This window comes from Mya arenaria, chromosome 13, assembly GCF_026914265.1.
Source record: "Mya arenaria isolate MELC-2E11 chromosome 13, ASM2691426v1".
In the NCBI taxonomy this organism is placed as follows: Eukaryota; Metazoa; Mollusca; class Bivalvia; order Myida; family Myidae; genus Mya; species Mya arenaria.
The window spans coordinates 13,698,926-13,723,630 of NC_069134.1; the positions used below are offsets into that span (position 1 = coordinate 13,698,926).

General features: G+C 36.0%; 1 protein-coding gene across 1 annotated transcript; it reads right to left on the reverse strand.

Annotated features, from left to right (window-relative positions):
• Window positions 1-20,737, reverse strand: LOC128214313 (iron-sulfur cluster assembly 1 homolog, mitochondrial-like). The gene is made up of 4 exons (XM_052920712.1): window positions 20,598-20,737; window positions 9,955-10,008; window positions 9,503-9,608; window positions 1-4,216 (listed from the first exon to the last, which is right to left on the reverse strand). The coding sequence occupies exons 1-4, from the start codon at window positions 20,679-20,681 to the stop codon at window positions 4,068-4,070; spliced, it is 393 nt and encodes a 130-aa protein (XP_052776672.1). The 5' UTR covers window positions 20,682-20,737; the 3' UTR covers window positions 1-4,067.
• Window positions 20,738-24,705: the final 3,968 nt, after the last annotated feature.

The following is a 24,705-nucleotide window of genomic DNA, read 5'->3' on the forward strand; positions in this document are numbered from 1 at the left end:
TACCAATTCAGCATTTATATTTTCAAAATTAATAACAATTGTAACTGGCTGTTACAAGGAGCAAAGTGAAAAAACATTATTAACAAAATAGAAGTCAGATTTATATTACAGGGCACCTTTGAACTCATGTTTAAAATTCTATAAATGCTGAAATACAGTACTGACACAAACACAGTGTTTTTCTATAGAATTGAAAATATTTGTTATTCAGTTACATTGGAGGTATTGTTTTCATTGAATACTAGTAACAAAAACACTTTTTTTAAACAACCATTTAATATTTTCTTGCATTATGATATTAAATGCCTGATAATGAATAACATGTAAATGCAAAAACAAGTTACAAAAATTCCCAGGGGTGGTCTATATAAAGTTTCTTAGTGAACAATTTAAACAACAAATATTCTAAATACCTGTTATTTTTCATCAAATGTAATCATATGAATTTATTATTTAGACTTTTCTTTGGATTTTTTTTCTTTCTTATTTTCGTATTTTTGGTGTAAAGCATTATTACTTTTCTAAAATTTGAACTGAGAAAAAATGCATGTTAACACTTAGTTGAAATTTTTCACTAAGATGCTTTATGAATACCGCCCCAGCATACATGTATCTACTTTAAAAAAAAAAAAAGAAGCTTATAGAGTGTGTTAAAGTAGACAATACAACTGCATGAACAAAATAGTATATATTGCATCGATAAAATTTCAATTATCTTAAATCATGACATGTAATATCAATTGCTTATCAAAAGTAACATGTAATGAGGACACTTGGATTGACAAAATTGTATCTAAACTGTAGTACATCAATACAGATACACAGTCGTTTGAAACAAAAGTAGCCAACGTTAATAACCTTAAATGAACCTTGAACAGCTGAATTTGAGTCATCACTGTTACAGATTATAATGTTGAGCCAGGCAAATGAATACTAAAGCACAGGAAGTCAGGCTTTCTTAGTGCAAAGTTCTGTGGCAACTAGTACAGTCACAGGATGTGTTTAAGTATGGATGAAAGATAAAAATCAAAAGAAAAAATAATTTAGTATGTAGTTAAGTCATCTTTAGATAATCTTTTCTTAAAGAACGTGTACTCATAACTTTATGCTTTATATTTACTGTTTTTCTAAAAATCAAGCAGAATTTGTTAACAAAAACAACACTCCTAATGCACCAGTCAATTGTAACTACTGCCCCCCCCCCCCAGGTCAGGGGAATAGCGCGGACTTTGATTTAAAAAACCCGCCCTACGGGGACGAACTGATGGTAAAATCCCCGCCAAATGCCCCCGCACCCCAGGGACTTTATAAGTATATAAGGCCCAATCTCCGCTAAATTTGGTGCGAAGACAAAACCACTGGCCCCCTGGAAAGTAAAAACACGGCCCATTTCCCCAGCTATCCCTGGTATGCCCCGGACCTGGGGGGGGGGGGGGGGGGGGGGGGGGCCGTGGTTATAATTGATTGGTGCATTATTAATACTGCTATTTCATACTATGCATGTAGTATGTACATTTGCATGATCACAGAACGAATTGTATATAGATATATATCTTTCACTACAGCTTGTGTGTGGCGACTGTAAAGTGTCCCTTTACTTTGTCCGTAGTGTAGTTATTTATTTTCAAGTAAATATGACTCAGGTTTTTAATAAAATGGTATACAGCTGGTGGCCCATGCTAAAATGATGAGCTGACAGCTTTGCCCCTACCCTTGCCGCTAATGAATAAGACAGCCATGTTCATATTTTGCATGTTTTTGTGCATCAAAAGGGTTTCTTCAAAACTTATTGATAAATAGGTCAAGTTTAAAAGCAGTGACATTTTAATTGTCAGAGTTGAAGACATCTGATATGTTCTACATGAAGTAACCTATCATATAATATGAACAAGAGTGCTAACAATTGCAAAATATGTCCATCCCGCTGTTAGGACATCTTTTACTGTATAGTCTATTCACTACTGGCTGTCCGTGGCCTAGTGATTGGTTTGGGTTCCCTCCTTGTCCAGGTGCTGCAGTATAACCTTATGGCTAGTTATTTAACTTGGTAAGAGATATTTTGAGAATAAATATTGTGACCAAGTTTGGTGGTGGTTGGTGTACATATACCATAGTCAGAGAGGGGAAACTGTCCATTCTGATTAAGATTGGGACTTTATTGCTTGTTACAAACTTTGTTCAAGATATTTAGAACCTAAACATTTTGACCAATTTTGATGATTGGCATACATCTGCAAAAGTGAGAGACACTGTGCAGTCTGTAACTTTAAATCAATTCAAGGGCCATAATTGTGTTCTTTCTGGGACATTCTGACTAGTTTCCAAAATAATCCGAGATATTTTGCCCATAAACATTGTCACTAAGTCTAACAATGTTTCCGTAATTTTTTGTCAATTGGCTGACAGGGATTTGGAAGAGTTTTCAAACGTGGCCAAGATGTTTTTGATAAATAAAGTGAACAAGATTATTGGTGAACATTAGCCCAAGTAAAACAGCAGACACTGCCAATTTTATCCAAAAAAAAACAACAACTAGAAGTGTGTTTTTTTTGTAATAATAAACTGATGTCTACTCCCTTGCACATAGCCTCAATATGATAAGCATTTATGGCAAATTATTTCAAATCCTTCAAGAGGTTCAAAAAATAAAGAGTGGACACAAAATGTAGTCATATGACCTTTGACCTCTAAAGTGTAACCTTGAGCCAAGCTCGTTGTAACATGCGCTCTATAGATTGTCTTAATATGGTGAACATTGGGCGAGTTACCTCAAAATCCTTTCAGCAGTTCAAGAGATATGGAGCCGACATGAAATGTAGTCATGTGACCTTGACCTTGAACTGAGCTGGTTGTAGTTTGCGCTAGACATTGTCTCAATATGGTTGACATTTGTGGCGAGTTATTTCAAAATCCTTCAAAAGGTTCAAGACATATGGAGCGGACACAAAATGTAGCCATATGACCTTTGACCTCTAAATGTGACCTTGAGTTTAAGTTGTAACATGCGCTCTATACATCATCTCAGTACCGTGAACATGTGTGGGTAGTTTTGAAATCCTTCAACCAGCTCAAGAGATATGGAGCAGACACAATTTGTGACAGAAAGACAAACACACTAACATTTCTGGTTTAAGTGTTTTTTCCTTCTTTAAAAAAGCCCCTAAAACATTTAGTTTTTTTTGGTTTTACAATAGAATAACCAATGGATACAGCCCCCCCCCCCCCCATTTAATGTTGGCCCAGACATATAGACAATTTTAGCAAAAACAATCTCCATGGGGGAGACATAATTCAACTGCCATACCTATGTTGCAAGTTGGACTTCCAGGTAGTTATCAAATTTGTCCGAACTATTTTTCCTCACAACACCAGTATTGGATGAATGTTTGCCAATGATAGTAAGTGGGCACTGTCAATTCTTTAATTTTTTGTCATTTCACAGCCATAATGATTGGGACTTTCCAACTAGTCATGGAAATAGTCTGAAAAAGTATGACCATTAACATGTTGACCAAGTTTGGTAAATGCCTTAATAATTCAAGGGCCATAACAATGGAGTGACTGGCACTTTCCAGCTTGTTATCAAACTTAACCAAGAGTTTACCATTACAAGTGGTAACCAAATCTAGTAATGATTGGTGTTCATTTGCAAATGTAAGAAAGAGGACACCTAGCACCCATCTCCCTGACACTGCCTGCCACACATGTTCCCATAAAAATCCTGTCATATCTATAATGAGCACATAAAATTTCAATTATGAAACAATGGCTTGTGTTCCACATGTAAATAAACTTTTCTGCAAGTGATTTAATCTTTAAACTTTAAAAAAATGAAAATGACAAATCTTTAGGCGATGAAATTCTTCTAAACTAGTAAATTATAACACAACAAATGCAACTACAGTCAAAGTCATAGAAGCACTTGCTCTTTTCATGCAATATCTTCTTCACTGATGGTTATGGAAATCACACCTTTAACTGTGGCACACTAGGGACATTTAAGTCCAAATCTCTTCCTATCACATGGACAAGTAGTAAATTACACATATCTATCCATTTAGGTTCCATCAAACATTAAAACTTTCTCCACAACCACATGTTCCTTTTATATTTGGATTATTGAATACAAACTCAGCTGCAAGCTTATCTTCTACATAGTCCATCTCTGTGCCTAACAAAGTCAACTGTGCTTTGGCATCGATCACAATTTTTGCTCCTGAAACAGAAATGAACATTTATTCATAACTAGACTGATAATGTCAAAAGTCAAACTGTCAATCCATGATTCCCAGGTATGATCCCTCGACTCAGCACTAACAAAACAAACTGTCTTCCTGGACAGACATTTAAGCTGCACTCTCACATATTAAACGTTTTAACAACTTTCTTGATTTTTTGCCTTGGAAGGAGAAAATTTGGAAAAACGGTAAATCTGTGTGGGTGCTGCTTTAAACGTTGATCCCATGAGACAGTGTTATACACTGGTGCATATAAAAGAACCAGAGTAGCTCTAACCAAGGTTGTGGGATGAGTATTAATAAAACAAGAGCTGTCGTAAGACAGCGCGCTTGACTACACCGCTTTGACTTAGAAGTTATACAATAATAATAATGTATGTGCCTGTCAAAATAAAAATTAAATTAAAAAGTTAACAGTGACCATAACTCTCGGAGGCCAAAATTGCAATCTAATGCAGGTCTCTGTTAACTCTTTATATACCAAGTTTGCTCGCAATATGTCGACCCTTACTTAAGTTATTCAATACCAACCATTTTGCTATTAATAGTAGCTTAATTGACCTTGACATTGATACTTTGGGCCTCAAACGCAATCCCATGAAAGGTCTCCATAACCTCTTCCTATATACCAAGTTTGGTCACTAGAAATCAAACCTAGCTAAAATTATTTGATACATAAGGTGACTTTAACGCTGCCCTCCCACTAGCATGCCTAAACAATGACACAAGTCATTCTTAGAACTTGTTTTCCCTTTGTGAATTCTGGTTAAGAATACAAAAATGTGTTGTCAAAAGAAATCAAAAGAAAATTTAATAATAAAAAAGTAAATCAAGGGCCATAATTGGTATTTAGGGTTTAGATGGAGTTTTGTAACCTTATTGTAAGATGGTCGTCATTAATTGTCTTAGTTCCATAGTCAATCAGGGGCTATAATTTGTATCAAGGATAATATGGAGTTACCTAACCTCATTATGTGATGGCCCTGAACAACTGTGTGAAGTATTAAGGGAAATAAATGAAGTGTATTGGACTTATAAGAAAAAATCCCAACTTGCCCTAAAACTTTCACCTGCCCTGAAACTTTAACCTAAGTTCCATATTCAATCAGGGGCTATATTTGTATAAAGGATAATATGGAGTTGCCTAACCTCATTATGTGATGGCCCTGAACAACTGTGTGAAGTATTAATGGAATTGAATGAAGTGTATTGGACATATAAGTGAAAATTCCAACTTGCCCTCAATCTTTAACCGGACGCCGACGCTGATACTTGGGCAAGTAGTATAGCCCTCCTCATATCTTGGAATAGTTGAGCTAAAAACTGCCTCTGTTGAAACAACTATAAAATTTGCCAGAGAATATTTTATCACCTAAAAGTGATTCAATATTCAATATAGCTGTATTTAATACCATCCAAAAAAAATAACTAAACATGATGGGGGGGGGGGGTAATTTGATCCCTTACTCGACTAAAATACAGAAGATTCCGCCTGTAAATAGTTATATGAATTTTTCACAAGAGCACCACAAGTCTACTCTGATGCTCATTCACTTGATCAAAGCAAAAGCCAAGGGCTGAGAGTGAAAGGGTTGCTTATTTATTTGAATTACATTTAAGAAGTTTTCTTAGCTGACAAATAGCAACTTTTCACAGTGCTGATAAGGATTGCTGGGATATTGTTATAATGTGGCCAAGATCAACATTATTCTGCAAGATAGCAGTTAAATATACTGATTTAAGTGATGTAATGTTAAATTGTAACATGTTTAAGAGCGACTTCTTTGTTTTTGTCTATACATTTTATATTATTTTACTCCATATCAGAACGGTAACAAGAAGGCGGAGCTTAACCTTTCAATAACTATAATGTGGACTTCATGCTTAACGTTACTAACCAACATTGTCCTAAACAACATGGTACAAAAAAGTTACCTCACCCACTACACTCTTGATTAAAATTAACCCTGGCTCTGAAGTGCTTGTATATATCAATAACCTGGGTTGTACGTACAGCAACTGTGTATATATCAATAACTTGTGTTGTACGTGCAGCAACTGTGTATATATCAATAACCTGGGTTGAACGTGCAGCAACTGTGTATATATCAATAACCTGGGTTGTACGTGCAGCAACTGTGTATATATCAATAACTTGTGTTGTACGTGCAGCAACTGTGTATATATCAATAACCTGGGTTGAACGTGCAGCAACTGTGTATATATCAATAACCTGGGTTGTACGTACAGCAACTGTGTATATATCAATAACCTGGGTTGTACGTACAGCAACTGTGTATATATCAATAACTTGTGTTGTACGTGCAGCAACTGTGTATATATCAATAACCTGGGTTGTACGTACAGCAACTGTGTATATATCAATAACCTGGGTTGAACGTGCAGCAACTGTGTATATATCAATAACTTGTGTTGTACGTACAGCAACTGTGTATATATCAATAACTTGTGTTGTACGTGCAGCAACTGTGTATATATCAATAACCTGGGTTGTACGTGCAGCAACTGTGTATATATCAATAACTTGTGTTGTACGTGCAGCAACTGTGTATATATCAATAACTTGTGTTGTACGTGCAGCAACTGTGTATATATCAATAACCTGGGTTGTACGTGCAGCAACTGTGTATATATCAATAACTTGTGTTGTACGTACAGCAACTGTGTATATATCAATAACCTGGGTTGTACGTACAGCAACTGTGTATATATCAATAACTTGTGTTGTACGTGCAGCAACTGTGTATATATCAATAACCTGGGTTGTACGTGCAGCAACTGTGTATATATCAATAACTTGTGTTGTACGTGCAGCAACTGTGTATATATCAATAACCTGGGTTGAACGTGCAGCAACTGTGTATATATCAATAACCTGGGTTGTACGTGCAGCAACTGTGTATATATCAATAACTTGTGTTGTACGTGCAGCAACTGTGTATATATCAATAACCTGGGTTGTACGTACAGCAACTGTGTATATATCAATAACCTGGGTTGAACGTGCAGCAACTGTGTATATATCAATAACCTGGGTTGTACGTACAGCAACTGTGTATATATCAATAACCTGGGTTGAACGTGCAGCAACTGTGTATATATCAATAACCTGGGTTGTACGTACAGCAACTGTGTATATATCAATAACTTGTGTTGTACGTGCAGCAACTGTGTATATATCAATAACCTGGGTTGAACGTGCAGCAACTGTGTATATATCAATAACCTGGGTTGTACGTGCAGCAACTGTGTATATATCAATAACTTGTGTTGTACGTGCAGCAACTGTGTATATATCAATAACCTGGGTTGTACGTGCAGCAACTGTGTATATATCAATAACCTGTGTTGTACGTACAGCAACTGTGTATATATCAATAACCTGGGTTGTACGTACAGCAACTGTGTATATATCAATAACCTGGGTTGTACGTACAGCAACTGTGTATATATCAATAACCTGGGTTGTACGTACAGCAACTGTGTATATATCAATAACCTGGGTTGAACGTGCAGCAACTGTGTATATATCAATAACCTGGGTTGTACGTACAGCAACTGTGTATATATCAATAACCTGGGTTGTACGTGCAGCAACTGTGTATATATCAATAACCTGGGTTGTACGTACAGCAACTGTGTATATATCAATAACCTGGGTTGTACGTACAGCAACTGTGTATATATCAATAACCTGGGTTGAACGTGCAGCAACTGTGTATATATCAATAACCTGGGTTGTACGTACAGCAACTGTGTATATATCAATAACCTGGGTTGTACGTGCAGCAACTGTGTATATATCAATAACCTGGGTTGTACGTACAGCAACTGTGTATATATCAATAACCTGGGTTGTACGTGCAGCAACTGTGTATATATCAATAACCTGGGTTGTACGTACAGCAACTGTGTATATATCAATAACCTGGGTTGTACGTGCAGCAACTGTGTATATATCAATAACCTGGGTTGTACGTACAGCAACTGTGTATATATCAATAACCTGGGTTGTACGTACAGCAACTGTGTATATATCAATAACCTGGGTTGTACGTGCAGCAACTGTGTATATATCAATAACCTGGGTTGTACGTACAGCAACTGTGTATATATCAATAACTTGTGTTGTGAGTGCAGTTATTTATACTAAACGGATAATGCATTTCGGTATCAATCTATTGAAGAGTCCCTTTAAAGCGGCTGTACTTATATTATTCCAACTGCTTAGTGTAAGCCTTCGTAGCACAGTGGATACAACACTGGACTGCAATTTTGGCGACACCGGTTTGAACCCAGTGTCTGACTCAATTTTTTTTTGCATGTTGGTATGTTTTTTAACAATTATGATATCAAAGGGTAAAACATTTTATTAATTAATTGTCCTGAGATTTGTTACAGAAAAAAACTTTTTTTGGTGCCAATCTGGTGAACAGTCCCTTCAATGTTACTTTAAATATTTTCATGTTCACCCCTTATCGTGTTTTCCATGAATATGTATACCAAGTTAGTTCCATGTAATATCTTTAATAATTTCAAGCTATTGTCATAAGTATAAAAGTTTTCTTGGTGTTAAAAGAAAACAGACAAACTAACATTTAGTTACATTTTCGCAACATAAATCCAACCTAACAATGAGACTTATTTTTCTCCCACCGCAGATAAGTAGATCCAATAATTTAACCATGCTAGATATTCTTATCTTGCCCATGGGCGAAGATAAAATGCCCGTATGGAACTCCTTTTAATGGTCACCACATTGTAATTACCTCCCTTGTTGAAGACTGTCCTCTGTAGCATCATGGAAACCTTGTCTTGTGAAAATATTTAGAACGCTAGTTAATTATTTCTCGCTTCGAATGTCACCATAAAACAGTTTTCACACACAATTCAAGAAATAATACTTCACTCCCCTTAGGACTATTTAAAGACCAATTTGACTATTAATATAATTGGAATCACTGGGCGCATATCCATGACAACCACGAATTATCGCATATCCATACACAATTATTTTCACTAAGCACAAGAGTTCCAGCAAAAAACACATGTTTACTTAATTATTTTTAACTGAGGTGGGAGAAAAAAGCATCTACCATAGCCACTTGTGTAAGATAGGTTCATCCCGACCCTCACGCAGGGTGTTTTGCAGAAACTCGGTAAACCTACGCTCGGGTCGGAATGAACCTATCTTACACTCTCAGCCATGGAAGATACTTATAATCTTTCTGGCAATTACCCACCTTCTTGTTCGACTACTTCATCAAACTTTCCTGTCTTATCGCAGTAATCAAGGGTATAGGTAAGGCCATTACACCCCCGTGTCTTTACTCCAATCTTCAGACACATCTGCAAATATAACATAGGGACTCATACATGTAACTGCAAAGTATGATTAATTATGCAGGCAATAACAAGATATGTTAACCTCCTCTCTCTCCCAAGTCAATAGAATTAATAATACCTAATCATGTGTGTAAACTACCAATACAATAGTTTAAACGTTAAAAGCAATGTTTTCAACAGCAAATAGTTGGTTGGGACGTGGTTCTTGCGCAGGACACGTCACCTTTGTTTACCTTAACTCTGTGCCAGGTTATTTTAAACAAACCTTTGCTTCAAATCATCGTCTAAAACTGAGTGAAAGTTTAATATATGTGTATGACCATGAAACTTGTATTAGTTAAGTTCTCACCGTTTCAGGCTTCTGATGCATTAACTCCTTGACTTTTGCTACAGCAGACTGCGTCTGAAAATATATTATAGTTTGAAATTAAACAGAGAGCAAAAAGGACATGATACATTCATTCACCCCTAGTAGTTAAATGACAGAAAATATTTCAGATCCCAAAACTTTCAAATATGGCTATTTATAAGGAACACATGACATTTAAAACTTTGCACAGATATTACTTTTTGTAAGACTTTTTTCTACAGCCACCTCTTAAGCTTTTATCAGAAACCTACCTCTTAAGCTTTTATCAGAAACCTATCAATATTTCTATGATCATTTCTCAAGTACAGTTAGTACACCTCGGGCCCAATCTCATTAAAATCAGATCCCCAATACACGCTTCACGACATTACGCTATGTGGATCTGAGGACTTCGCGTAAGGGGTCACCTCAGATTGACCTCTCCACTAGCCAATGAAATTGCTCGTTACGTCGAAGGCAGACACGAAGCTGACGTTTTCTCCAAACGTCATGGCCAAATTAAGCTGTGAGTATATGGCAATTTTACAAAAAATAGCAAATTCGTATGCTCAGAATGGTGTCGTTTTGATGAAACTTTCAGGGTTTCTTCCGAAACTACTTTTCTCTCTGTATACCAAATGCCATTAAAAGGACACCATTTTAAGATGCTGCAATAGCCGTTTATTTACGAGGTAAACACCAGCATCCGTCACTTGTAGATGTAAACCGATTGCTACTGGATTAAGTTTATAATAAATATTCCTTTCCATCCGGTTTTTTCTTTTAACTGTTTTTTTAAGTGTCATTGATTACTGAGGTATTCCCGTAATTAACACTACCAAAAAACAAAATGGCGTCTTAGAAAATTGAACTTGTTTGTTAGTAAAACAATTCCAATATGATCATAATATTACGAACTATTGACCTATTATAAACGATGCAGATACATAAGCGTGAGTAAAATATTAAATATGAATATTTTAATACCATAATATTACAGGTTATTCTGATGTCCATGAAAAGTTATGAACTTGCTGTATGTCCAGTTGACTGACACTTTCAATTTCACCAAAAATATTACATTATTTATTCATTTTGTATGTACAAATGTTATGACTCTGCTGCAGCATTAGATACTCTGTAAAGCCTGCTTGGAAAGAATTATTGGAATGAACAGTTTGATAAAAACACCGGATTATGAAACGTAAATACAAAATCGTATTGTGTGTGGGTAAGAACCAGCCGCCCGGTCAGCTCAGTTGTGTAGAGCGTCGTGCTAGCGTTCCGGCGGTCGTGGGTTCGAGCCTCACCCCGGCATACTTAACCTCGCAGGTTACTTTAATATTGTAAATTATTGTAGATCCTCATAGTTGATGTGTGAACCAGGCCCTGGCGGAGACCAAGTGTTTATTTCGCCAATATATTGTAATAATAATGTAAATGATAATAATTTATGACAGTCATAGATGAATACTATTTAATAAATGAGCTGAATTTTATTAATAACCATGTAATTTTATTCTTTTTACAGTTTAAATATGAGTCTTTTAGTTCTCTTCCCCAACCGGATATCCTACAATACAGATATCATAAAGGATTTGAAACCAGATGACCCCCATCCAGGATACAAGCAGAGTTTATTGGTATGTACTAGCAGTTGTAGATTAATTTAAAAATTCCTTAGACTGAAGCTTGTACACTGTCATTTCATAGACTTTGAAACAAATATGATCTGAGCTATCTTCCCTGGTTGAGTTAACATTTGAATATTTTATAATGTTTATATTAGTTGTTGTTGTGATCACATGCCTACAACGTGATCACAGAATGAGAGCTGCAAGCAGTGCCCTGATTGACTGGCTAGAGAAAAACGGTGGGTTACAACATACAGAACCAGACAGAACAGACGTATATCTTAGCAGTTACTGTATCAGGTATCATGGATGGTAAGTGCTGCTTAACCTGTGTGTAACTGTTCATTGTATTTGTACTTTAATAAATGCAATACAGTACTCTCCAAGTGTATTTACTCTTGTCCCATGGATGAATGTTACTGATGTACTTGTCCACAATAATACATTCTTAAAAAATAGACCTACACTAATATTAAAACAAGTAATTATAATTTCACTGCTTATTTAAAGAATACATTTTCAGGGGCGTAGCTTCCTATAGGCCGTGTAGGCCGCGGCCTACACATTTTTCAGAAAAACCGAAAAAATAAAAATGCCTTATCTGCAATAAAAACTGAGGGCATAGGAGGGTGAGGGGCTAAACTATGAAATTTCAACAAAAGCGCTTTAATTTATAGGAAACCGGGTATTTCAAATATACGATATTTAGGATAAAATACATTTTCACGCGACTTTAATGTTCCGTATATAATTTATCGAAAGTTGCATACCAGTAGTCTGCATGTTTACACTGTACATTAAACATTTTCAATCAGCTTGGTAAAGTTAGCGGGCGCTTTATTTGATATTGTAAACGGTCTGGCGCCAATATTGCCGAACATAGTCCTACGTATCCTGATTTCGATAGTCCCACTTTGACTTCAATAGATGAAGATACCAAACAACAACTGCTAGAAGGAACTTGACAATCATGCCTCCAGTACCAGTTTCCACCCAAGTGTCCAAACTATGATGGATACAGTTCAGGACATTGGATTCTTGTTCAATTATTCAGCAAATCGTCTAGCAGCGTTCCAGGACGAGCTTTCTAGACAAGTCGCAACGAAAGAAGAAATGAACCGGCGCACTAAGCTTCGCTCGTTATGTGAGACACAATGGTTCATGCGTGCAGACGCACTCGAAACGTTCCAAAATGTGTTCCCCGAAGTGGTCCACGCACTTGAAACTATTAATGAAGATGGAGACGAGAAGGCCAGCCAGTATTCGTCCGCTGTACTGCGCTTTGAAATCATAATCTCACTTGTAGTGGCGCAACACATAGTGGGTACTACCGTGAACCTGATAAATCTGCAGAAGGAAGGCAGTGTTACACGCAGTTGAAGAAACAAACGTCATTGTCAAATTGTGCAATGACTGGAGGGCTGATCCTCATGTGTAGAATGGACTGTACATGAAAGCAACAGATAAAAGCTGAGGCTTCGACATTCAACCATCAATGCCAAGAAGAGTTGGTTGACAGCAAAACATAGCAAATCCTTATGTGCAAACACCATCTGACTACTTCAGAATAACCTTGTACAATGTCTTTAAAGACAGATACAGTGCACATCATGTATTGCCTTCAAAACTGGAAATTCTGCAGGACGACATGCTGCCATCAATTTATGCTGCTAAGGCCCCTGATCGCCACGAAACATTTGACACATTTAAAACAGAATGGAATGTGAGATGGAGCATCGCAGCCGCAAGTTTATCAAGACTACAAGAGACCATGAAGCAGACCAACAAAGACCTGTATCCTAACATATTTACAATATTCGAGGTTCTTCTTACTATGCCACCTACATAAGCCTCTTGTGAAATATCTTTAGTGGAATGAAACAAATAAACAACTTCCTGGGAACGACAATGAAAAGTGACAGGTTGTCATCCTTGGCCCTAATCCACAGCCACAAAAGCATGATCATAGAAAATGCCGGAAGCTAGAGTTTTTTTTAAATGATCCCGGAAAGTCAACTGTGCTGTAGAAAGCGACATAATATATATATATGGCATTGCTTGTGCAAATACACATATGATTAACTTAGATTTTGGCAACAAAATGGATTAATATTGAGTGAAATTTAATTGATAAAATGTTCAATGTTTCACTTCCATGACCTGTCTTCTTTAGCTGAAATACGTTCAAAATTATTTTAAGGTAAAACATAATGATATTGTTGCTCTTTTTAATGTTTTTACAAAACGAAATATACGCCAAAATGCACCTACAATCACCTAGCTAAGCAAAATTTAAACGTGGCCTACACATATATTTTCGTCAAGCTACGCCCCTGATTTTTTATGTACATGTTCTTGTGTGCAGAATAAGTTACTAACTAATGTTACATTGACATGAAGTGAAATGAATGTGTGTGTTTTTTGACAACTTATTGCTTTTAGTTGAACAGTTCAGGAAGTCCAGCTGTCTGAAAGTCTGAGAATAAGGTGTTCCTGTATTTACCATATCCATATGGTAATCCTTAGACACAAACAGAACAGGTGAATACATATTCAATTAAAATTTTCATCAAACTTTTTTTTATTTTATTTATAAAGGAATAGAAAATAGGTAGATATAATAATACTTGAAGTTAATGATTAAAGCATCTTTGGATTCCATGTGTTTGCAATATTTGTGTAAAGATAAAAAAGCTTTTTTGTAAAAATTTGAATGATATTACATTTCAAGTCTGGAACAAGAGATGTTTGTCAAACATTATGCCCCCTGAGCGCCAAGTTGCCAGAAATATTTGGACAATTGAATGAAATATGCATGGACTGAAATGACAGCTGATTTGTCATTGGATGCATATGAGGCAGGTCATCTACTGGTCATACCTAATCTTCATGTCAAGTTTGATGACCATAGGTCCGGGAATTGTTGAGTTATCACTCGGACAAGCTTTGGTCTTCCAACAGACCGACGGACATGTGCAAAGCAATTATATAACCCCTCTGCTTCGAAGGGGGGCATAATTAAACCAGATGTTCACTGAAAACTGATACTTCAACTCATGCATTTAGTGACATATAAATTTCTACTGTCTACTATATAAGAAAATAAAATATGGACAATCAGAAAACCTTTTTTCAGCTTACAGTCACACTGACCTTGACCTTTGACCCACTGACCTCAAAATCAATAGGGTTCATCTGCTGGTCATGACCAATAAGCCTACCTAGTATGAGGTCCCTGGGTCAAAGCGTTCTCAAGTTATTGATCGGAAACCGTTTTTCATGTTAAGGTCACACTGACCTTGACCTTTGACCTCAAAATCAATAGGGTTCATCTGCTGGTCATGACCAATACACCTACCAAGTATGAGGTTCCTGGGTCAAAGCGTTCTCAAGTTATTGATCGGAAACCATTTTTCATGTAAAGGTCACACTGACCTTGACCTTTGACCCACTGACCTCAAAATCAATAGGGTTCATCTGCTGGTCATGACCAATAAGCCTACCTAGTATGAGGTCCCTGGGTCAAAGCGTTCTCAAGTTATTGATCGGAAACCGTTTTTCATGTTAAGGTCACACTGACCTTGACCTTTGACCCACTGACCTCAAAATCAATAGGGTTCATCTGCTGGTCATGACCAATACACCTACCAAGTATGAGGTTCCTGGGTCAAAGCGTTCTCAAGTTATTGATCGGAAACCGTTTTTCATGTAAAGGTCACACTGACCTTGACCTTTGACCCACTGACCTCAAAATCAATAGGGTTCATCTGCTGGTGATGACCAATACACATACCAAGTATGAGGTCCCTCGGTCAAAGCGTTCTCAAGTTATTGATCGGAAACCATTTGGTATTCCGACCGACCGACCGACCGACCGACCGACAGACAGACAGACCGACCGACCGACCGACCGACATGTGCAAAACAATATACCCCACTTTTTTCAAAAGGGGGCATAAATATACTTGTTAAGTATTATTCTTTCACTCTGTCAAAGAGGGAAATCGGTGAAGAAATTTAAAGTAAATCATATTAGATGACTTAACATTTTTTATTACTTAGAATCCAAAACACAACATTGTTGTAGCTAAGCATTTATCAAGAATTTATTTATTCAACTATTCTTTCAATTCATTATTAAGGTACACTATGGAAGTGCAGAACAACTGGGACTCTGGCTGCCTCATAACAGCAACCATTATGTAAACCAATATGTTAAGAAAAAAGAAAACAGGAGTCAAAATATTTGAAGTTCACATTAAACATGATAAGCTATATGCTGAATTTGATCATTTATCCAGATCAGTGACATTCACTTCATTAGCTATATATACAGTTTGTCACCAATCATCAACTATTTTATTTGTTAATTGTTGGATTAAATGTGTCTCTTTATGTTATGTTTATGTTATGGTTAAAGTTTATTAGTTTGAATTTACCAAAATAAAATGTCTTAATGTGACAGACACACCATTTAGCAGCTTAGTGTTTGAGATGATATTTTGTCAACTGACCCAGCTTCTGTTCAAACCTACTGATTCACTTCATTAAATCAATAACTACTGAATGCTGATTTACGTTAATAAATGTATACTAGATTTGAAAAGTACTGCCATCCCAATGGACAAAAAATAGTTTTGAACACTAAGGCTACATATATCGGGTATCTATTTTATTTAATAAACTGCTTCCAGAATACGATGATCTCATTTATTTTTCCTGTATATTTGAAGTATAATTAATCAAATCACTGAGTTAGATACAGACGTTTGAGAATAATTAAGTCACTTCATCCTCCCTCTATTTTGGCTGAAAGAGAATCTATGTTTGCTTTACAGATTGTTCCATTACATGTATAAACTATATAAGAAATCGAAATATGATAGAAATTTCTCTGAAGTGAAATATAATGCCTCAATTAATTTAGTACAAAAAGTTTAGGTGGTGAAAGCATCTAAACACCCAACTGTTGACTGCTTTTAACCAGTTTATCAGATGTGTACAAAAGAAGGTTGTTGTTTTTTGTAACAAAAGAAGGTTGTTTTTTTTGTAAAAAGCTTTTCCGACTGCTATGTGCGCTCAGTATTTTATCAATATCGCGAGAATACTCCACTCGAATGATGTGATTACTGAATTATAGTGAATGTGATGATGAAGTAGATTTTAAAATCTTCCATTTTATCAGCCGAAACACTTCCCAAATATCAAAACCTGATGTCGGGTTGGCAAAGGCGAAACCAATTATGTCCAATGTAATTATTAATATTTAGAATGATAATCATAAACAATAACACCCTAATTCACATTTCTAAGTATAACTTAAATGAAATACCCCACAAACTATTCATATTATTCACCTGATTCAGTCTTTACTCTTAAATCAAAATATTTATGGGCATTCTCTGAAAAATAGAAGAATTTTTTACTCCAATGCAGAGGGTCCCAGCCTCCTGGGTTTTTCATATTATCTTAAAACCTGTTTGATGATACATCCTTCTCCTAACAAAAGAGAATATAAAAAAAAATCTTATTATTTATTAAATGAACCTCACTCTTCTAAGTTCCAAAATATTGCAGCTGCAATGCAGTAAAAACAGTTTATACCACAGGGGTTTCCCTCGTAAAAATAACGAAAAAACCCGACTGAGCTTTACACAATTAATTACAAGTCAAGTTAAAACATACCTGGCTTACAGTAACATTTACTGTGCAACATGATTAGCATAGATGATAGTTTACACATGCTATACTTAGGTGTTTACATATAACATTACCAATGTATCAATATGAACACTTGTAAGCATAGATATGTGCAAATAATGACTAACTTTCAGCATTTAACTGGTCAATTACCGTGATTAACATCTGAGAACGAAGTTCAGGTCCAGGAATCTAGACAACGATGTTGCTCGTGCTCGCGAATTTGTATTACATTGTCAAATTCAAAACATCACATCAGGTTTGTAGTGATGTATCATCTATGGGTCTAATTAATAATGTTATTTATCCATTTACACGATATGCTCTCGTTTAAAAGCATTATATAACTTTCTTTAATCCAGTTAAGCTTATATTGTCGTTTTCTGATTCAATTGAACTGTCATCCTTCACCTTGTTATTTATTTCACGCTTCGTTAATTTATCAAAGGCTAACAGTCACTTATTTTCGGAAAGAAATTGTTAAAGCGGGCAGGGAGATCCCAGGTCAGCATCTTCACCAACGACGCCATTTAAAGTTTCAACCAAACCTGCTACGTTACGAACGTTATCATTCGACATGATTTCGTGCACATGCTTATCAATATGTAATTTATAAAGGTAAACTTTAGGTGACCTCTAACGTCATGTTCTCAGATCGTACATAACGTAATGAAATGAAGTTAACGTCACGATATGATTTTAATGAGATTGCCTCAGGCCATGTATATGACCAGTATAAAGTCTAAAATTAGAATCAAAAAAGAAAATTATTATTTTTTTGTACGTCTTAGATGGTAGAGCATTGCCTGTAAATTGCTTTATATTAACACTTGAATGTTTCACACAGAGTTTGTCAAAAGAATAAAAGAGTTAAAAAAAGAGCTGCCTTTTCAGAGTCAGCTTGTGATCTTTCGTAAACATGGGCCCAGATTGTAGCAATAGAAGTTAGTTTTTATAGGAAGGGGCCCAAATACAATTCAAAATGTTTACATGTTTCAATTGTACTACAAATCAATTGACCAATACACTGTATGAGATCAAGGTAGGATTGCTACACATCTTAACCCTTTAGCACATAGACAAGTGGCCAGATTACACCTCCCAGTCAATAGCCATCTTACTGATAAGCAGTCCTTATCTGCATAGGTACTTTTCTGGATATTTGAAAATGAGAAAATGAATACAGCAGTATGACCTTAAAATCAATGTTACTCCAAATAATTGTGTCCAAATCTTTTTTATGTGAATTCATTTTTTATAGATAATTAAATTATCTAATAAATGGTGTCAATGATGAAATATTAAATTATTTTATTTCAGCTGTGAATGTATTTTCAAAATGGATTTGTAACATTTCTTTGAAATGTCATAATTGCATTAAATCAAAGGGTAATAAAATGCTGGGATCGATCTAATTTTTATTACCCCTATCATAAAAAAGACCCATCTGGATTAAAAAGCCGACAATTTATGTTCTTGTGTATTAATACACGAAATATGTCAGGAATATCCGGTGTCATCCAACTGAGAGATCCAGTCCAAGGTGTCTGTTTAACTTTATTACCCCCTCATAAAATTGTTTACAAAAAAAGAAAGCCGATAAATGATTTTCCGGTATGAATAAAAAGATCTAGATCAAACAAAACGCTTGCACATGACCTATTTTACAGCCAAAACTATGATGGACATTATATAAGCTTCACAGAAAATTTACCCATCATTTTCTCATTTACTAATTGTTTTTTTTGTTTGTAAACAAAATATTACCTTTAAGTAAATATAATCTCAATTGATTTTAATAGTAAACTGAACTGACGTAATATATTGAATGATTTACGCATCAATGAATTTGGGGGAAATTCCATACAGTACTTAGCTCGTGGTCTTATTACGTCACAATGGGATATCACACCTGCGATTGGGAGTATAAACACCTTCTCAATTTAGCAGACGATATTTTCAAGGGAAAATCAATACACAAAAGGTTAAACTTTAATTTTATAAACATCCGGGATATTGTTTACAAAAAGAAAGATGCAAAATTGAAATATTGAAATGACCCTATTGAAATATGCGGGCCATGCGTTTACATCCAGTAATGGATACGGTCGGCCAAATGCGTATACATCTGGTAATGAGCTATGTCGGCCTATCTCGTATACATGCGCTAAAGGGTTAATGTGCCAAACATCTGTGGCTTGTCATAACAAAATCCCTCTGTGCATTACATGTGACAGCCTGGACATGACAACCTATTTTGCCTTGGAAGGAGCAAACCTCTTTTGTGCACATGTGCAACATTCGATAATGATAAACCACTAAGTTTGACCTTGACATTCAGTGTAGGGGATTGGGTCTAACATGTGACATGCCGCCTTTGTATACCTAACATATGTTTTTCAAGTTATTTAAAATCACACCATTAAGCATAACAAAGTAACAGCCCGCACAAAAAACAACAGACAGACAGATGGCCATAAGCAAACCCATAAAAATATTGCTGCCAAGAATGTGTGTGGTTGCTATAGAGGTCAAAGGTTGCTAAGACAATTGATGGATGCTATGGGAACGTGCTGTTCCAAATATAAGTCTTCATAAAACTAACCCTGACTCACTTGTCAGCTTTGTCTTTTATAAAAACTAACATCACTTGAGGGAAATTGGTATGTCACCCAAGAAACATTTCTGTGGAATAATTTGAAATCAGGCCAGCAGTTTCTGCAGTGAATATTTAGCCATATTGTCTACAACACCTTTCCCCTGGTGGTCTATAGGCATAGACAGACCTTTTGGTGCAATATGGCACGGCTGGGTTAATTAAATTTTATTAATACATAATTTTATTGATATTTCATCTCATTTTTTAACAAGGATGTGATTTGAACATATTATTGCGAATTTCTGAATATATATATATATATATATATATATATATATATATATATATATATATATATATATATATATATATATATATATATATGAATTGACTAACACAATGGTTATGAAATGACCACAATTGAGCAGTTAAAAAATGGGAAGGTTACGAAATAACCAGATCCCGTTCAAATCATCAAATATCACTGATATTATCAGGAGATTTAAATAGTGATGGTGAATGTTGACTTTTAAACAAATGACAAGCAATTTCATGTATCTGTATGAGCATATTGCTGAAGTTTGTAAACAATGTGTACACTAGTTATTACGTAAGCCGTCTATTCAAAAGAAAATGACAGACGTCACGTAACTGCGTAACTTCTTTAGAAAATTCCTAGAGGTCAGGTGCTATTTAAACTAAATTATTACCAAAACTAAAGGAGCTTTTGTCGGGATCATCGTTCGTTTTCTTGCTACAGCTCTAACAGTAGCACCAACGAGCTTTGATGCCATATTTCAAGCGCTGTCACACAAAAACAAGTTTTGTTTTTCTTCTCGGTCAAGGTCGTTGAAATTGGCGAGCTTGATTGGAAAATAAACCGGATTTTTCGATTGGTAGGGTAATCGATTAGGATCACAATGTAATTAGTACCAGCACAGTGATCTCCCCCTTAAACAAATCGGCCGGAAAGTTTGACTGAACTTGTACGGTGGTTTGGTTTAAACACAATTTATTTCCGAAAAACATACATAGTATACAAATCATACAATAAGCACATGTATGTAGCCGAACAGACCAAACAGTTTCAACAAACACATTTTATTAAACTTGACAGCAAAAGATGCGCGGTTGCAAGATGTTTTCCAAACTATAGAAACTCAACTCTCTAATCTCTGTCTCAATTCATGTGTTCATGCTTTATGAGAAATTATAAAAAAAATCATATAGGAAGTCTATGATCCATATGATCAATTCATATATTCAAAAAAAATGCATTCATTCCATAAAGTCCATATTCGTTATTTTAAAATTGGCCTGAAAGACAATACACATCATGTAAAATCTCTATGACGTTTCCCGGCCACAATATATATTAAGCAATAATTCATACAAAGCTAGCTAGCATTATTTGGTCGTGGCTTATGCGATTGTGTTATAGCCTTTTGAAGTTTAGGCTTAGTTGGAAAAGCATTACGGACACTAATGTCTTCTTATCGTGACTTAAAATGTATAGTGAAAATGAACGGTAACACCTCAAAGAACATTACTATACGGAAATCAGTCACGTTTTATTATTTACTATACGTGGACTAACTACTAACAGGTCTAGAAGACAGTAACAATGGCTGCACCGTACAGTCAACAAAGGCCGACGACCCTTCATACGCAGATGACATAGCTCTGATAGCGTTGTCACCCTTCAACAACCCTTCGGCAACTCACCTGGGTGCAAGCAAACTTTCAACATGAAATGTAAACCTACAAAAGAAACGAGATGTCAGAAAGCTAAACATGCATTTTACGCAGTGACCGCTCAAGGTGTCCATCCATATGGTATACATCCACTAGTGTGTGTTGACCTGTATATCAAAATCATTATCCAATTGTTCTACATTGTAGCGAATTGTGGAATAATATTACAGCTAGTGCCTTCGCAACAATCAATCGAATTCAACACTTTATTGTAAAAAAATCCCAGGGATTTCACTTTACAACCTGGTCTGATATGTGTGAGTCCATGCTGGGACTTAAAGGCCTAATTTAAGGAATGTTTGGCATAATAATCCCCTGCTGTGCATCTCCTGCTTATTGCACTGGTGTCATAGTAGGGGCCAATTTCCTGTGTATTTGTTTATTGGCTCAGGGCCATTTAGGGTCCATTTTTTATAATAAAACATCGCAAACTGCACAGCAGGATACTCAGATCAGAGAACTGATAAGGCAATTAGGCAATTAGTTAAGTTTGTTTTTTGTTGTTGTTGTTTTTTTGTTGTTGTTGTTTTTTTTTTTGGGGGGGGGGCACTTAAAGAAGGCTTAAACTAGGCCTTTAACAAGTTACATTCGTCGGTTATAATCAGGAAATTGTTGTTTTTACATCTTTTTCTTTGTCTTGACTCTAAATGTACTAGTAAAAATATATTTTATGACGATACTTCCAGTACGTCCAATATGAGAATGTTACTTTAGGTTTAATACCTGACATCTGCAAAATTCTATGTGCCTTTACCGATTTTTAAGTGATGGAAATGTGTGATGCGGAATAAAATGGCGGTGTTCGAAGAGATTTTGGTGTTTTGGGAGGATATTTTTATCCCTTCGAACACCGCCATTTTATTCCGCATCACACATTCCCTCACTTAAAATTCGGAAAACACAGAACACGTTGGACCGCCTGTTTGGACTTCATAACTTTATTAACCATGCTTTAATACACCCTGAACAAATACCATCAAGCCACCAATGGAAAACTACTCTGAACTGTCTCGTGCGTTCGAAAGAAACTTTGCTGTAGGCAGATAGAACTATGACGTACAAAGAGTTTAGACTTTTCAAAGTGTTACACCCAAATGTTTCCAAAGCAACAGTGTATTATATTTTTGACACGAACTATTTCAAACACATCCGAATGTTAATTGCTAAGCTATGGTGCAAAATACCAACGAACTGTCTTCAACGATGCTAAAACTGTGGTAAAGACGTTAATTACGTAGAAATACACAGCGTATATGAATGCAGTGAACATGAACGGGATAGTTGGTTTTTCATCGCTGACGTCACAGAACTTGACGTCAACCTTGCCCAAGAACTAGCATTAATGGACGGAGAAACATTTTCCCTCGCACTTCTTGGTGCAAAACTAATAGTTCTTGACTACCAGCTGACTCGCAAACAGTTCTTGAGGCGATCGTATATGTTTTTATATAAGTGCCTGAATGTCTCAGACATAAAGCTATATTTTAAAACACGTAAAAGACATAATGCCGTTTGCACTGTAAACTTGTATTTATTGCCAAAGTAAAACGCTTATTGCTAATTTTGGGCAGTATTGTCATTATTAATTAAAATTTGTACATAATATGAATATCTTCACGTGTGGTGGAAATAAAGATAAGTTGAGTTGAGTTGAGTTGAGTCTCAAACTTTCTTTTAATATTTTGTAGCCGAACAACACCAACGGGTATGAAATTTGTCTAAGGCGGCCGGTATTCTATATGCACGCTGTCCACATCCGCTGCCCACATCTGTTCTCCGCATTCACATTAAAGCCCATGTGTCCGCAGAATTAAAACAGAAAATATACAATATAAGTATTTTAAAGTATCATTAAGTTTTTTGTTTTATTTCCATTGTCGCATTTTCTTCCCAGTTACAGTTACAAATGTTTAATATGCAATCGCAAAATAGACTTTATTAAAATGTTTCGTTTGCATCTAGAAACACGTTTAAATTGAATAAACATATATTTAAAAGTTTCATTATCTGTATTATACGCACTTTAACTCATTTACTGGTAATACAATAGAGTTTTTGCCTCTATTATATATATATATATATATTCAAGCCAAAACCAGTCCGCAAATGCGTGAGCTAATTGGTGCCACACAGATAGCTCAGCAGTAGAGCCTCCACTTCGCTTGTCAATTTTGGGGAAATCCAGTTGCTCGAAAGCTCCTATTAGCTCAATTGCGATGAATCGGGTAGGAGGTTCGGTAGCTTTTAATTCATCACAAGGATTGTGGGTGAAAAAACTGTTGTACCATGTTGTCAAAGACAGCGTTCAATAACTAGCGTGCATAGGAGAAGCGTTCAATAACTAACAGGCATACGAGAAGCGTCCAATAACTAGCGTGCAAACGAGAAGCGTTCAATAACTAGCGTGCATACGAGAAGCGTTCAATAACCAGAGTGCATACGGGAAGCGTTCAATAACAAGAGTGCATACGGGAAGCGTTCAATAACCAGCGTGCATATGAGAAGCGTTCAATAACTAGCTTGCATACGAGAAGCGTTCAAAAACAAGCGTGCATACGAGATGAGTTCAATAACTAGCGTGCATACGAGAAGTGTTCAATAACTTGCGTGCATACGGGAAGCGTTAAATTACCAGAGTTTATACGAGAAGCGTTTAATAACCAGTGTGCATACGAGAAGCGTTCAATTACTAGCGTAAATAGGAGAAGCGTTCAATAACTAGCGTGCATACGTGAAACGTTCAATAACTAAGGTGCATAGGAGACGCGTTCAATTACCAGCGTTCATAGAAGAAGCGTCCAATAACTAGCGTTCATACGAAAAGCGTTCAATAACTAGCGTGCATCCGAGAAGCGTTCAATTACTAGCGTGAATAGGAGAAGCGTCCAATAACTAGCGTGCATACGTGAAGCGTTCAATAACTAGCGTGCATAGGAGAAGCGTTCAATAACCAGCGTTCATAGAATAAGCGTCCAATAACTAGCGTGCATACGAGAAGCGTTCAATAACCAGCGTCCATACCTGAAGCGTTCAATAACTAGCGTGCATACGAGAAGCATTCAA